We start from the raw sequence: 15,122 nt of genomic DNA on the forward strand, positions 1-15,122 counted from the left end.
CAAGAGCGCTGTCAATGTGATTATTAACTAAGGTGCCAAATATGACAACTTCTGTTTTGTTTTAATTTAAATAAAAATTTACAGACATCCACATGTCCCTGCGTTTAAAGATGGATAGATCTCCAAGTCATCTGCAAAACAGTGAAATGAAAATTTTTTACCGTGAGAAAATAGACCCCAGTGGCAACATATACAGTGCAAATAAGGCAGGACCTAAAAGAGAGCCTTGAGGTACACCATAATTAAGAGGGGCTATTTTGGAGCTGTGGGGGCACATGTTGACATAAAAGGTTTTTCCAGATAAGTAGGACTGAAAACACTGAAGAGCAGACCCTTTTAGGCCAGCATATGATTCCAGCCATGAAAGCAGGATATCATGATCGACCATCAAAGGCTGCTGTCAGGTCCAACAACAAGAGGGCAGCAGGGCTGCCACAATCTAGAGTTAAAAGAATGTCACAGTCTGGCAGACGCAGACTGTATGTGTTGCACTCAAATGCAGACCAAAAACAGAATGTGAAACATGACATGGATTAACAGAAAACGAGCAGTTTTAGTTCATGGGTGAAACTAAACAATAACCTAAACTGGGGGAACTAAAACATGAAAAAACCTTAAACATGGTGAACTGACATGGAAACCTGAAGTGGATGAGCAGACGACCTGATAAGGAATGAGTGGAAACACACGGGCTAAATACACACAGGAGGAAAATGAGGGAAGTGGGAACACATGGCGAAACAGCTGACGCACATGAACATAATGACATCACAAGGGGAGAGTAAAACTGAACACAATGAACATAGCAACACAGGACCTCTTCAAAATAAAACAGGAAACATAATGAGACACAAACATGAAACACATGAAGGGCGAGGGAGACTTAACAGGGGTTGAAAACACAAGGGGGACTAACAAGCAAATGAACTTAGATAAGCTAATGAACTTAAACAAACCATAAACATCAAAATAAACTAAAACGCTGGGTCAAAAGACCCAGGATCGTGACAAAGAATATCATTAAAAACCCTTAAATGTGCCGTCTCAGTGCTGTTGAGCTGAGCACAGAGCTGCTGCATGCAGACAGGCAGTCCCTGGAGTGGAGCGGACAGGAAACATGCTACTTCTGTGGAACCATAAATCACACTTTCTAATAATTCAATTTGGGGAATTTCAATTTTATCTATACAACGCCAAATGCAACTTGAGACAACAACAGTTGCCTCAAGTTGCATTATATTGTAAGGTAAATAATGCAAAGAAAACAGAAAAAAAAACTAACAATCATCTATGAGCAAGCGCTTTGGTGACAGTGGGAAAGAAAAACTCGCTTTGAACAGGAAGAAACCTCCAGCAGAACCAGGCTCAGAGAGTTTTTCCAGCGTCACTCTGAGACAGGATATTTCTAATTTTAGAGATGTTGCACAAATGGAAAAATCAAATCACTTTTTTATTGTCACATCACATGTGCAGGTACATTGGTACAGCACATGTGAGTGAAATTCTTGTGTGCGAGCTTCACAAGCAACAGAGATGTGCAAAATACAATAAAGTAAACAAGCAAAATACAAGAATGGCTACATCTGAAACTAATAAATATATGTACAATATATAATAGTATATGCATTTCTGGATGTGTATACTAAATATTTTTCTACGTGTGTGTGTGTATGTGTGTGTACACATATTTTACAAATTAAATAGAGTAAACAATAAATAAAATATATAAAATATACAGACTTGAATATGTGCAAAACAGTGGCATTACTGTACAGTATGGAGTGCATAATGTTAAAGTTCCAGTAGTGAAGCTGAGGTGTCTATGACGTGTTCAGCAGTCTGATGGCCTGATGGAAGAAGCTGTCTCTCAGTCTGCTGGTACGGGACCGGATGCTGCAGAACCTCCTTCCTGATGGAAGTAGTCTGAACAGTTTATGGCTGGGGTGACTGGAGTCCTTGATGATCCTCCCCGCTTTCCTCAGGCAGCGCTTCCTGTAGATGTCTTGGAGGGAGGGAAGCTCACCTCCAATTATCCAATCAGAGCACCGCACTACTCGCTGGAGAGCTTTGCAGTTGTAGGCGGTGCTGTTGCCATACCAGGTGGTGATGCATCCAGTGAGGATGCTCTCAATGGCACAGTGATAGAAGGTCCTGAGGATGCGGGGGCTCATGCCGAATCTTTTCAGTCTCCTGAGAAAGAAGAGGCGCTGCTGCGCCTTCTTCACTGTTTTGTTTGTGTGTACTGACCACGTAAGATCCTCAGCCAGGTGTACGCCAAGGAACCGGAAGCTGCTCACTCTCTCCACAGCAGCGCCGTTGATGGTGATGGGGGTGTGTACTTCTCTGCACCTCCGGAAGTCCACTATCAACTCCTTTGTCTTTGCGACGTTGAGGGTGAGATGGTTGTCTTGACACCAGTGGGTCAGGGCGCTGACCTCCTCCCTGTGAGCCGTCTCATCACCGTTGGTGATAAGACCCACCACTGTAGTGTCGTCTGCAAACTTCACAATGATGTTGGAGCTGTTAGTGGCTGTGCAGTCGTAGGTGTAGAGTGAGTACAGGAGAGGGCTCAGTACACACCCCTGTGGAGCACCAGTGTTCAGTGTGATGGGGGATGAGGTGATGCTGCCCAGTCTGACCACTTGGCGTCTGTCAGACAGGAAGCTAAGGATCCAGCTGCAGAGGGAGCTGCTCAGTCCTAGATCCTGCAGTTTCCTGTCCAGCTTCGAGGGAACGATGGTATTGAATGCTGAGCTGTAATCTACAAACAGCATTCTCACATACGTGTCTCTCTTCTCCAGGTGTGACAGGGCAGTGTGTAGTGTCAGGGCTATGGCATCATCAGTGGACCTGTTGTGGCGGTATGCAAACTGTAGAGGGTCCAGTGAGTCGGGTAGTGCAGAGCAGATGAAGTCCCAGCTTCTCGAAGCATTTCCTTACGATGGGGGTCAGGGCTACAGGTCGCCAGTCGTTCAATGAGGAGATGGTGGAGGATTTGGGTACAGGGACGATGGTGGCCATTTTGAAGCAGGCTGGGACTACAGACAGAGAGAGGGAAAGGTTGAAGATGTGCGTGAACACTCCAGCCAGCTGAGCCGCGCATGACTTGAGGACGCGGCCGGGAATCCCGTCCGGACCAGTAGCTTTGCGTGCGTTCACCTTCCTGAAGCACCTCCGCACATCCTCCTCAGACACAGTGTGCGCACTGACGTCATCCGCGGTGCGCACACTGTCCGGTCTCATGGTGTTCGCTGTGTCGAATCTAGCGTAGAATACGTTTAGATCCTCACACAGAGAGGCCGTGGTCTGCGGTGTGCTGGTTTTCCCTCTAAAGTCTGTGTTACACCCCGGCCTAGGCAACCGGAGTGCAACACGAAAAAAGTAAAAATAAAGGAAAAAAAAAAACACACACAAAAAAACCCCACTAAAGCTCACCACCAAAATCCCGAAACGACAGTATCGACAAATCTATTTACAACAAACTATTTATTTACAACAAAACACCAAACTATTTACAACACGGGGGAGATCGCGACCATGACACACTGAAACACAGGGTTTAAATACCTAGAGGGAGCAATCAGGAAAATGGACAACAAGAGGGAAACACAGCTGGGGTAACTCAGAACTGACGAGACAGGGAAACGTAAACTGAAAAGACTAAGATAACACAGACTTTCAAAGTAACACAGGAAACACATAACAGTCACGCCAAAAACAACACACTGACAACACCGAAACGTAACAGTTCCCCCCACCCAAAAATCAAACATTTAACACCAAGTGAAAAGTTTGATCCAGACAGACGAAGCCGATGAAGGCTGGAGCGGTCCCACTGACCCTCCAGCAGACGACGAAGGCTGGAGCGGTCCCACGGACCCTCCAGCGAAGGCGGATGAAGGCTGGAGCGGTCCCACGGACCCTCCAGCGACGACAAAGGCTGGGGCGGTCCCACGGACCCTCCCCTCAGCGAAGGCAGACGAAGCTGATGAAGGCTGGAGCGGTCCCACTGACCCTCCAGCAGACGACGAAGGCTGGAGCGGTCCCACGGACCCTCCAGCGAAGGCGGATGAAGGCTGGAGCGGTCCCACGGACCCTCCAGCGACGACAAAGGCTGGGGCGGTCCCCGGACCCCCCAGCGAAGGCAATCCCGGACGAGCCCCCATATGTTACACCCCGGCCTAGGCAACCGGAGTGCAACACGAAAAAAGTAAAAATAAAGGAAAAAAAAAACACACACAAAAAAACCCCACTAAAGCTCACCACCAAAATCCCGAAACGAAAGTATCGACAAATCTATTTACAACAAACTATTTATTTACAACAAAACACCAAACTATTTACAACACGGGGGAGATCGCGACCATGACACACTGAAACACAGGGTTTAAATACCTAGAGGGAGCAATCAGGAAAATGGACAACAAGAGGGAAACACAGCTGGGGCAACTCAGAACTGACGAGACAGGGAAACGTAAACTGAAAAGACTAAGATAACACAGACTTTCGAAGTAACACAGGAAACACATAACAGTCACGCCAAAAACAACACACTGACAACACCGAAACGTAACATCTGTGATCGTGTTTAGTCCCTGCCACATACTCCGAGGGTTGTCAAACTGTTGCTCCACCCTGTCCCTGTACTCACGTTTGGCTGCTTTGATCGTCTTCCGGAGTTGGTAATGTGCGTGTTTGTAGTCCGATGTGTTCGCGGAGGCAAAGGCGGTGCTCCGTGCCGCGCGAACATCTCCGTTAATCCAGGGTTTTTGATTTGGGAAGGATTTAACTGTTCTGGATGGGACGTCATCTTCCACGCATTTCCTGATAAATCCGCAGACTGAGTCTGTGTACTCATCTACTGAAAACTGGTGGCACCAGTGTCCGGCAGCCTCGCCTCTGTCAGTGCGCCCCAGGGTGGCTGTGGCTACAATGTAGCTGCCATCACCAGTGTGTGAATGTGTGTGTGAATGGGTGGATGACTGTGTATAGTGTAAAGCGCTTTGGGGTCCTTAGGTATACAAATACAGGCCATTTATGTCTCAAGACAGCATCCTGGAGAGTCTGACCTCCATACCTCATTTAATGAGGATGAAATTCCAGGCTAGGATACAGTTATGTAAAAGAAGGAAGGGAGGCAGGGAGGAGGAAAGCATGTGTAGTGGTGTAAGTCAGAGAGGGTGAGCCAGAATCTTCTCGTGCACCTGTAAAAGCACACTGTGTTTACATGCGTGTTAGGTTTTCTGCCTGAATTGCTTTGGACACACAGGCAGCACAGAACATGCTCCACATGTCTTACGTTGTCTGCATGTCCTGGACAAATATTAACATAAATGTATAAATTGCCAAACTTTCGGCAACAAAATTAATTTCATGGCTGCAAAGTAATTGTAAGTTACCACAACAGCAGTAGGCATGCTGTTCAGAAACACTGGTGTTTGTGTAGCCATAAACAATTCAACTTTCAATTCTATTCAATTTTATTTATATAGCGCCAAATCACAACAACAGTCACCTCACGGTGCTTTATATTGTAACGTAGACCTACAATAATACATACAGAGAAAAACCCAGCATCTGTCCTCGCTTGAGAAGCTAGTCAGAAAGACACTCTAAGCCCCAGAGGCCTTTGTTTTGTGCGCGATCAATCATCTACCTGGAGCCCCGTTGCTGTCCAGCTGTCTGAAAAAACTATGTCGACCAATCATGTTAACATTATGTGTTTGCCTGGGTGCAGCAGTCTTTTGTCTCTGAGCCACAGAGAGCAGGTCCATGGTGCTATGTAAAATTCATTTCAAATTCTGTTTTGATAATAAATTGAGAAAACTGATAATTGGAGTGTGTTTGTCTTCTCTGTCTCATTAAAAAAAAAAAAAAAAAACCCTACACCGACCATAAATTAATGTTTCAGTCTTAAATATGGTCAGTCTGTTTCTATTAATGGCCTACAAAGCACAGACCTTCAAGCTGGCAGTAAACAACCATCAGCTGGCCCAGCTGTCTTAGCTACTTGTTGGACAAACTGAAAAACCTTTGAAAGAGTCGTTGTAAACAGCTAACTGATGACTGACTCTCCATCAGGCTTCAGAACTCCAATAATATTATTATGACCTCTGACAGTGGACTCCGCTCTGTGCTTGTCCTCAGTGCAGCGTTCAATACTGTTGACCATAATATTTTATTACAGGCCTTTGTGTCTTTGAGTTACAGCAGTTTCTTGGCGAATGATGAAAACTTGACGTGCCGCCATGAACATGCCGTTTCACAAAACCTTAAAACCTTCGCCATTTATCATTAAATTCAAAACGTCTGACTTCCTGTTGGGTTTAACATGTGGCTCCAAGAGTCTGTTTTGCATGTCTTGATATCGTACATCAGGCGGTCAGAGGATGGGCCTTATCTACCAAGCTACTAAATTTAATCCAGTTAGTTACCGAGTGCATCTAGAGGACAGCTGACCGATAGAGCCGAGGGAATAGACACTATCATTTCTGCAGAATCAATTGCTACAGACTTCCGAACTTCATATAAATATCAAACTTGGCTCAAGAACAGCGCATAAATAGCTTCGTGGAATGGGCTTCCATGGCCTAGTGGCTGCATCAAAGCCTTACTGTACATCACCAAGCACAAAGCAAAACATGCAGCCACTGGACTCTACAGCAGGGGATATGTGTTGTCTGCAGTGATGAATCATGCTTCTTGCATGAGTCTTTGCCAGGACAACAATACCTGTTGGTAAAATAAAGTGGAGCAAATGCACTTATATGTGACCCACAATGTTTTAAAATTGTTCCTGTGCTTCTGGGCTGGTTTAACCTTCGCTAGAGTTGAACCAGTCTTTGTGGTTTTAATTTAGTGGAATATGAGCTCGATGGAACAACAGAGTCCAGGACTGCAGTGTAAGTACCATTAAACAATGGATCTTGACAGTTCAGTGTAGAGTCTTGGCTCTAGCTAACAGATCTGCAATTGTACATGTGATTGGAGCATGGATCACGGGTGTGGCTGTGGCATCAACTTCAAAAACGACAGGCATTGGTCAGAAAAAGTCACATCCTCAACACTACAGCAACAAGATTAGATCAAGCATAAGACCCAGCTCGTGATTGGATCCAGCAACCGTGATATTAACATAATCAAGAATTAAATACTGTCACATTTAGACTACTTTAGGCTACGTTCACTCTGCAGGTCTTGATGCTCAATTCAGATTTTTGGATCAAATCCGATTTTTTGTCTGCTTCTTCACACTACAAATAAAATGTGACAGCAAACGCGCTCTAGTGTGAACGCTCAAAGTGGCCGCATGCGCAAAAGAAGACGTCACACACAACGCGCTCTGTTTAGACCCAGAGCAACAGTGTTGTTTGACTGATGGACCTTAAGACTTGTTTCGGACTTTACGTTTCCCAATTTTTGCTTTAAGTTATAAAGTTATCTACATTTGGCCTAATAATGATCCTTATTGCTGTTTTAGAGGAGCTTCAAAGGATAGCTGCAGATTTCTGTCAGAATCTGCAGATTATACAGTACAAATAAAATGTTCACGTTTCTCCAACGTTGTTCCCAACAGTTTCACCGGATGGTCAGGAAGCGTTCGCGATGTCTTCTCCGGCGCTGATAGTTGGCGTCTGTCTTGTGTCAGTGACGTAAAAGACGGATTTAATGCGACGTGACCATCAAACAGCAGTCGCAGATTTGTATCGTATTCAGCACCACATACCAAAGTGACCCAGGTCTGATTTGAAAATATCGGATTTGTGCCGTTCACACTGTCACACCATGATCGGATAGATGGTCGCAGAGGGTCAGTAAAGTCGGATTTGGTGCGCTTTCGCCTGCAGTGTGAACGTAGCCTTAGTTAACAATTCAGAAAACTCCAAGATAAAATTATTATGTCCTTAATTTGGCCATACATACCGATTTGTGAAATTTTAGCTTCATATTTCAAATAGTTTGCAAGAGGCGTGTTTTTAAATGGACCAAATTCCAGCATGTTATTCTCACGTTTTAAACTCTGAAGCTATGTTTGAACATAAGTATCTCAAAAACTAAAAACTCCAACATGAAATTAATACAACTGAATAAGTATCTGTAATTTATGAAAATTCAAGCCGTCCTATGAAGCCTGATATTTGAGGACACACTAATACAGAAAAAAGAAAATCACATTTCAAACGACACCTACTGACAATTTCTGATTGGTATGTATATTTGTATTTTGCAATAATGCAAAATTAACCTTTTAGAATCATTTTTACACTCTGCCAGTGTGAGCCAGGTATACGGTCACGTTGCTTCTGAGCTGTTCAGCCCTTGCTGAAATGATTCACTAACCCTTGCACAGGCAGGTAAAAGTGTCCTTTTTTCTGTTAAACAACACGTTACCCAAGGCCTGAGCCATTTTACCTCCACACAAAAGAGTCGTTTCTTTTAGAAGATATCTGAAAGTAGAGTGCAATTCAAACTTGCAAGGTCATAAAATCATTCATCATCAGCGCATAAAACATGTATGTAGAATAATTAAACAGTCCATTAACAGTCCATATTTGTTCATTCAGCTTAAGTAACTTTCCTCCTACATCTTTTCATCTTCCACAATGTGTTTCTGCTGCGTGAAGCAAGAACCAAAATCTTAGAATCTGGCAACTACAAGCTACAGTTTTAAAAGGTACAATGGATTTTAAGTGCTGCAAAGATTTATTTAATATGTTTTTGCTGTAAAGTTTGCACTTGGGTCTGGGTGTAATTTGTGTCCATCTTTCCACTAAGTTAGTTTTCAATAGCATACAAATTATTTTCATCCACATCCATAGGAGCAGGAGCTGGTCAAACTGGGGTCAGTTGGACCAGCAGTTAACCCATTACAGAATAAGTGACTGCAACCGAGATGGTGTAATCAAGAGTCCAATGTCAAACAGACGGAAACAACTCGAGATGTCAGAGATGAGCCAGCGCATTCTATGCTACATTTTGCTCTTATTTCATCCTGACTTGTTCTAATGCCATGCACAGAAAAAACTAATAAGGTGCTTGTTTGTCTGCATTTATTATAGAAACTTTGCTTATGCAAAACTGCCATGGAGATTTGTTTATTATAAACCAGCTGATTGCAAAAAAATCCAATGGCTGCTAAAGTGTTTTTAAAATTGATTAAAAAAAAGCTCATAACATTTTTTTTTACTATAGCAACCATACCCAAAAGGTTTTTACCCCGAACAGTTTTGTAGGTCTAAGCCTGAGGTATATCCATCTGAAGCTAAAATTATCTAAAACTGAACTAAACTAGATGTGAGAAATATTTTTAGATGTTTTGAATTTAAAAAAGATCTAAACTAAAAAGCTTTACTAAACTGCATACTAGTTTAATAAAAAAATCTATGCAAATTGAAATCAAAATCTATAGCTAATATCTTTTGCTGTATTCTTTGGTAATGGGGTTAAATCTGTCAGCCTGCCTGATCAGGCTTCAGTGAATGATCACACAAAGTGTTGTTAGTACTGTATCTAATTTTAGATAATTGTGTGGTGAAGCACATTATCTCCACATGCAGTGTAGTGTTCCCTCAGAATTATCATCATCAAGGATTCCTGCTGTATGGATCATGAAATAAGAACTTCAGCCGGTCTACTTTACATTTTAGTTCATGTTGGTTCCCAGCCTGCAGCCAGATGTCAAGTGGTGTAGAAGATTAAAAAATAAAGAAATAATAATAAAAAGTTAAACTAGAGGTAGTTTAGCGTTGGACCCGAGGGCTGGCACAGAAAGCAGCAGTGAAACAACGAGTGTGTTTTTAGGACAGCCGTGCATGGCCCAGTGCCTCCTTAGTAATGTGTGCTTTCTCTGCCTACAGCATACACGATTTGAATCTGCACAAAATCTGCAGTGCACACACCACAACAGTCGCACTCATAAACGCCAGCATTTGCGTCAAGTCCTACCTTCACCGCCTCTATGTGAGTGACATTGTCAAACAGGATGTCATTAGCGGCCACTATCTGGTCCCCGACTCTCAGTCCTTCTCTCTCAGCCGATGAGCCTGGCTCCACTAGGGACACATAGATGCCTACGCCGTGCTCTGAACCACCTCGAACGCTGAAGCCCAGACCCTCGTGGCTCCTGGAGCGCGTGAGGGTCACTTTGCGCGTATCTCCAAAGGGGCCCACGCAGAACGGTGGGACCACGCACGCAGCGAGTTCAGCAGCTGCGCTTAAACCGTCCGGGCAGCCCGACGACGACAGGACCTGCTCAGGGATGGAACTGGCAGCTGAATCTACCTCACCCGCAAAGTCCTCTGCGATGCCGTTGCTGGGGATGAGGTCCGACTTCAGATAGAGCCCCTCGGACGTGTACTGATCGAACAGCAGCTGGTCGGACCTCGGGATGACCAGGCGCAACATGGGCAAGAGGTGCCGTTTGTCTGGCGTGTTGAGAATCACTTTAAGAGTTTGAACCAAGTCGAAGACGTTGCGCTTGGCGTGGTAAACATTGAGACAGTGGATGAACTGCTCTCTCTCCCGGTCATTGAGCAGAATATTGAGAGCTTTGTGCAGCCTTCGGACGTTAGTCGAGAGCGCACGGCCGCCCAAGACGATCGAGTTCAACGACGTGTTGAGCGAAACGCTCTCGAGGTCAGCGCTCATCCTACAACATAACAGAGCGTCATACAGATACGAGGTTTGACCGTGAATATGATCAAATTCACCTCAAGTCGGCACTCCCCCTTAAAAGTAAAACTTGAAACGCGCATCAGACAGTTTCAGCAAGTGCCACGCACACGATGTGTCACCTCGAAACAAAACATTTCCACAGCCGATGCCCGTATTCATCTGGCTCTGAACAAAGCAATATGTCCCCGCGTGTTTTATTCCATGCACAGCGCCAGCTCCACCGCCGTCCACGGAAAGCTCTCCTTATCAATATACACAATCTAACTGCACCTCATTCCAACATTTGATTCATTTTCCCTGCAGCTCGATCAGTTCCCCCAGCAAACTCAGCGCGCAGAGTGGAGCGCTGAACTGAACGCGCTGACCCTTTATATAGGAAATGACGCAGGTGCGCGCGTGTGTGTTGCTAAGAAACTGACAACACTATTCACCCTTATTTAAATTATTATGTTGGGCAATTCATTACCTAATATTTTAGGCCACAGTGTAGATGAGCCGACCTGATGAACAAAAACAGATCCCTGTTCTGTCCAATCGAGATTTATCCAGACAACTTAAAAACAAAGTGTAGGCTGGATCATCCACATGCATATAATAGTAGGTGTCGACTTATCAGTCTTTAAGCTGATAAAGCAAATATCTCTCAGAGGCATAACTAAAGCTTTTTCTAAGCAGCAGTTTATAGGAGCCTCCTCATGAGAGCAAGACTGTCTCACAAAACATTTGTGTTGCACTATTGTGCTGCTGAGGGGACACTGACAGCACAGCATGACTCCGTCCAGGTAAACAAAAGATCATAAAAGCCCCTTTGGCATGAAATCAGCCCCGGGTTCCCTGTGTGATCCTACAGAATAAATGTGTACCGCCTACTGTTTTCCACATAGTGGCTGATCACGGTAAATTTATTTATTTGTTGAACAGTTGTTTATTAAAATAGACAGCAATAAACGTTTAAGACATAAATAGAAACTTCCATTGGCTGACAGATAAAAAGAAGAAAAAGTCAATTTAACTTCTGGGATATTGATCTGGTCCATTAAGTAGCAGCAAGGGTCGTTAAATCGGTTTCAGCTGCTTCTGTGTTAATGAAATGAACAACAGAGAGACTAGAAGGACAACAGCAGGATGGCTGTAGCTCAGGGAGTAGAAGGTCGTCCACTAATAGGAAAGGAGGGAGCTCAGTTAGCCTTGTATTCAGGCATTTTACAGAGAAGGAGACACAAATTGCAGTGTAAGTCATTCTATGGTGTAAATAATGTTAAGTAGTAATTTCATGGTAATTTAAGGAAAACCAAACAATATTTCCAAATCTTACAGTGTAAGCTGCACTTTTCAGGACACAGGCCATATTATGGAGTAACTTCATCTTGTTATCCAGGTGAATAATGAATATTCTACTAATCAACTGTCTTTTTATATGAAATACAAAATAACACTGTGATGAGAACTTTTCTGCCCTCTTATTTGATTTTATACATTGATACATACAATCAACTTTGCAGGACTCACCTGAGCATATAATAATACAGACAAGGTGAGTTTCATTAACCTTTTTAATTAAAAACAAAAACATCAAACTGAACAACTGAACTTTGTGAGCGAGGATAGCACACTGAAGCTTTCTCCTTTCAAAGGACAACTGACAACAACATGAAATTAGAGTTTGGCACAGGATCCTTCTGTGACCAGTAAGAAAACAGGCCTGGACCCCTTTTTTCTTCAGAGCTGTCTTAATTCTTTGAAGGTCAGATTCAACAAGGAGCTGGAAACATTCCCCAGACAAGACATGAGATGCCATCTGAATACTAAATGTTCAAAGAACCAGTTTGAGATCATTTAAGATTTGTGATCACCATCTCCTGCTAGAAGCATCCACACCGACAAGATATTTTCCCACAGAGAATATTTTCACACATCCTCAGGGTGGTTATGGGGGAAATGCCAGCATATCTGAACAATCATGCAATACTCGGAGTCCTTGAAGTGACTTTTCTTTCCCATTCTTACCCTTGGTTTGAATATCAATAGGCTGTTTTGACCTTGTCTACATGCATGCAAACACACTGAGTTGTTCCTGAGGTCGTAGGTTAATGGCTCAGTGCTTGGTTAAAACATATTTACATACTACATTTACTTTTGTATGAGAGAAGAATGACAAAGTCAGTAGAAATATTTTTTAAGTAAATGTTAGGGCATTACACTCTTTTCATTTTATGTCAACAAGGTGAATAGGTGAGGTGTTCTCTCAGTGACATAGTGTCCCATGTCTCTCTTGAAACTTAAATTCCTTGGTGTCTGTTTCATTATAGACAAAGCTGTTTTGACTCTGAATCCTGCCAGGGGATGGTGAAACAAATAATAAAACTCACGGCGTTCATTAAACCCTCTTCCCCCACAGAGGACTCGGATAGCTCAGTAGGTAGAGTGGTTGCCCCATGATCGGAAGGTCGGGTGTTTGAATCCACTGAATGGCTACCCTGAGGTACCCCAGAGCAAGGCACCGTCCCAACACACAGCTCCCCGGGTGCTGGATTGGTGGCTGCCCACTGCTTCACTGAGTGAATGGGTTAAATGCAGAGGACTAGTTTCCCTATGGGGATTAATAAAGTATACATTACATCATATTATCCCCCATGGAGGAACTTACAGAGGCAGTAACTGAAAGCTGATGTTGGATGACGCAGCTTTTTGAGTGGCAGAAAGTTGGATGACAAAGCGCTATAAAGCCAGATCAGCTCAATCTACGCTGGAGGCAGCCAGATTACAGAAAATGTCGAATCCTCACGTATTTCTGATCCCTCGCCGCTGTCTTCTGCAGAGTCTCTTGGGGAAGGGACGGCAGGGGAGAAATCTAGAAAGGGGGGGAGGAATTTCCATCTTTAATAAAACCAAATAGAACAAACTGTGCAACATTGAAACATTGAAATACAAATTACCAGGAAAACTGAAGCCAGAGCTTGGACCTGAGTGAAGGGAGGGAACTGGGTTTGGGGGTAGGCGGAGCTCCTTCCACCTCTCTTCTTCCCCCCAGCCGGAACTCACAATCCACTCCTCTGGGAGACCATCCCACTGCTACACATAAGTCCTTCTTTACCGTCATCCCATCCTCTCACTTCTCTCCTTCCCCCTTCAACCTCCCTTCCTGCGCCGGACCAAAGACAGGGGGAGGGGAAGAGACCTGGGAGGGTGAAAGCTGTGCCTCTAACCTCCCATATGGATTTTGTCCAATAATACACAAAAGAGGCAATGAACCGGGACCAAAAGCCATTCATTAAATCAAATTAAAGGCATTCACTCTAATGTGTCGGCTTTTTTAGGAAACCACCAAAATATCAACCTGCAGTGACGGGTCCAAGAGCACCAACCAGAGTCGTCCTCCTGTAGTCAGAGCTCTGGATGACTGCAGGGGCGCCCCCTGGGGGAGGTCGGGGAATGGACTCAAATCCAAAGGGTGAAAGGAGCTCATGTAGAAAAAGGTGGTGGGAAGTGACAACAGCATGATGATAGCAAGGTCTGTGAGCCATAGTATGGCTGAGTACAAAGTGGCGGCGACCTCATCTGACCCCAAAAATATCCACCCCGCTGAGCCTCCAGCCAGACCCGCCTCCTCCCAGGGGAGAACCCGAGAGACGACAGAGGGTGAGAAGGAGAGACACAAAGGAAGAACAGTGAACAGGGCATAGGTATCATCCCAATTATCATAATGCTAGAAAAGGGAGGAAAATTATGGATTGGGAATTCTGAGGGAATAAACCAATTTGGTTTATTAAAACCAAGTCTTCATTTTGTGCTTCTTAAGCCATTCAGAGGTGGACCTGCTGCTTGGATCATTGTCCTGCTGCAGAACCCAAGTGAGCTTAAGCCTGAGATTCTCCTTCACAAAGCTTTGGTAGACGGAATAATTCATGGTTCCTTTTACTACGGCAACACTTCAGGTCCTGAGGCAGCAAATGATGCTCTTCTGAAATGTTGTGGTACTTTTACGCCAGATGTCATAGAGCAGCGGTCTCCAACCTTTTTTGTGCCACGGACCGGTTTATGCCCGACAATATTTTCACGGACCGGCCTTTAAGGTGTCGCGGATAAATACAACAAAATAAAACTAGTACCGGTACCGAAAAAAAGAAGATTTATTCATAACACACGTGAAAAGACCCAGGAAAACCGAGTTAACAATAAAAACGATAACAAAATAACGCTGAAAACCGATAAAAACCCTGAAAACCAGACATTTCACACCCGAGCCTCAATTAACGGCCCGGTACCAAACGACTCACGGGTCTGAGGCCCGGGGGTTGGGGACCGCTGTCATAGGGCACACACCTTCAACTTTTGCCTCATCAGTCTCGTCAGAATATTTTCCCAAATGCGTGCGTGTGCGTGTGTGTGTGTGTGTGTGAGAGAGAGACGTGCTATGATGCATGATTGAGACATGGCACTGACAAAAA

The 15,122-nt window shown here is 44.2% G+C and overlaps 1 protein-coding gene across 2 annotated transcripts in view; it reads right to left on the bottom strand.

Annotated features, from left to right (window-relative positions):
• LOC146561857 (whirlin-like) overlaps positions 1–11,025 on the bottom strand; it is a 61,989-nt gene extending 50,964 nt beyond the window's left edge. For both annotated transcript variants that reach the window (XM_085293267.1, XM_085293266.1), the window contains exon 1: positions 9,946–11,025. In XM_085293267.1, the coding sequence (XP_085149393.1) occupies positions 9,946–10,647 (702 nt within the window). In that variant the 5' untranslated portion in view covers positions 10,648–11,025. The remainder of the gene's footprint in view (positions 1–9,945) is intronic.
• Between the last annotated feature and the right edge of the window lie 4,097 nt (positions 11,026–15,122).

The sequence above is a fragment of the Mchenga conophoros genome, linkage group LG12 (genome assembly GCF_057382185.1).
Source record: "Mchenga conophoros isolate Kocher_MC1m ecotype Shallow Benthic linkage group LG12, M_conophoros_male_GT1.1, whole genome shotgun sequence".
NCBI lineage: Eukaryota > Metazoa > Chordata > Actinopteri > Cichliformes > Cichlidae > Mchenga > Mchenga conophoros.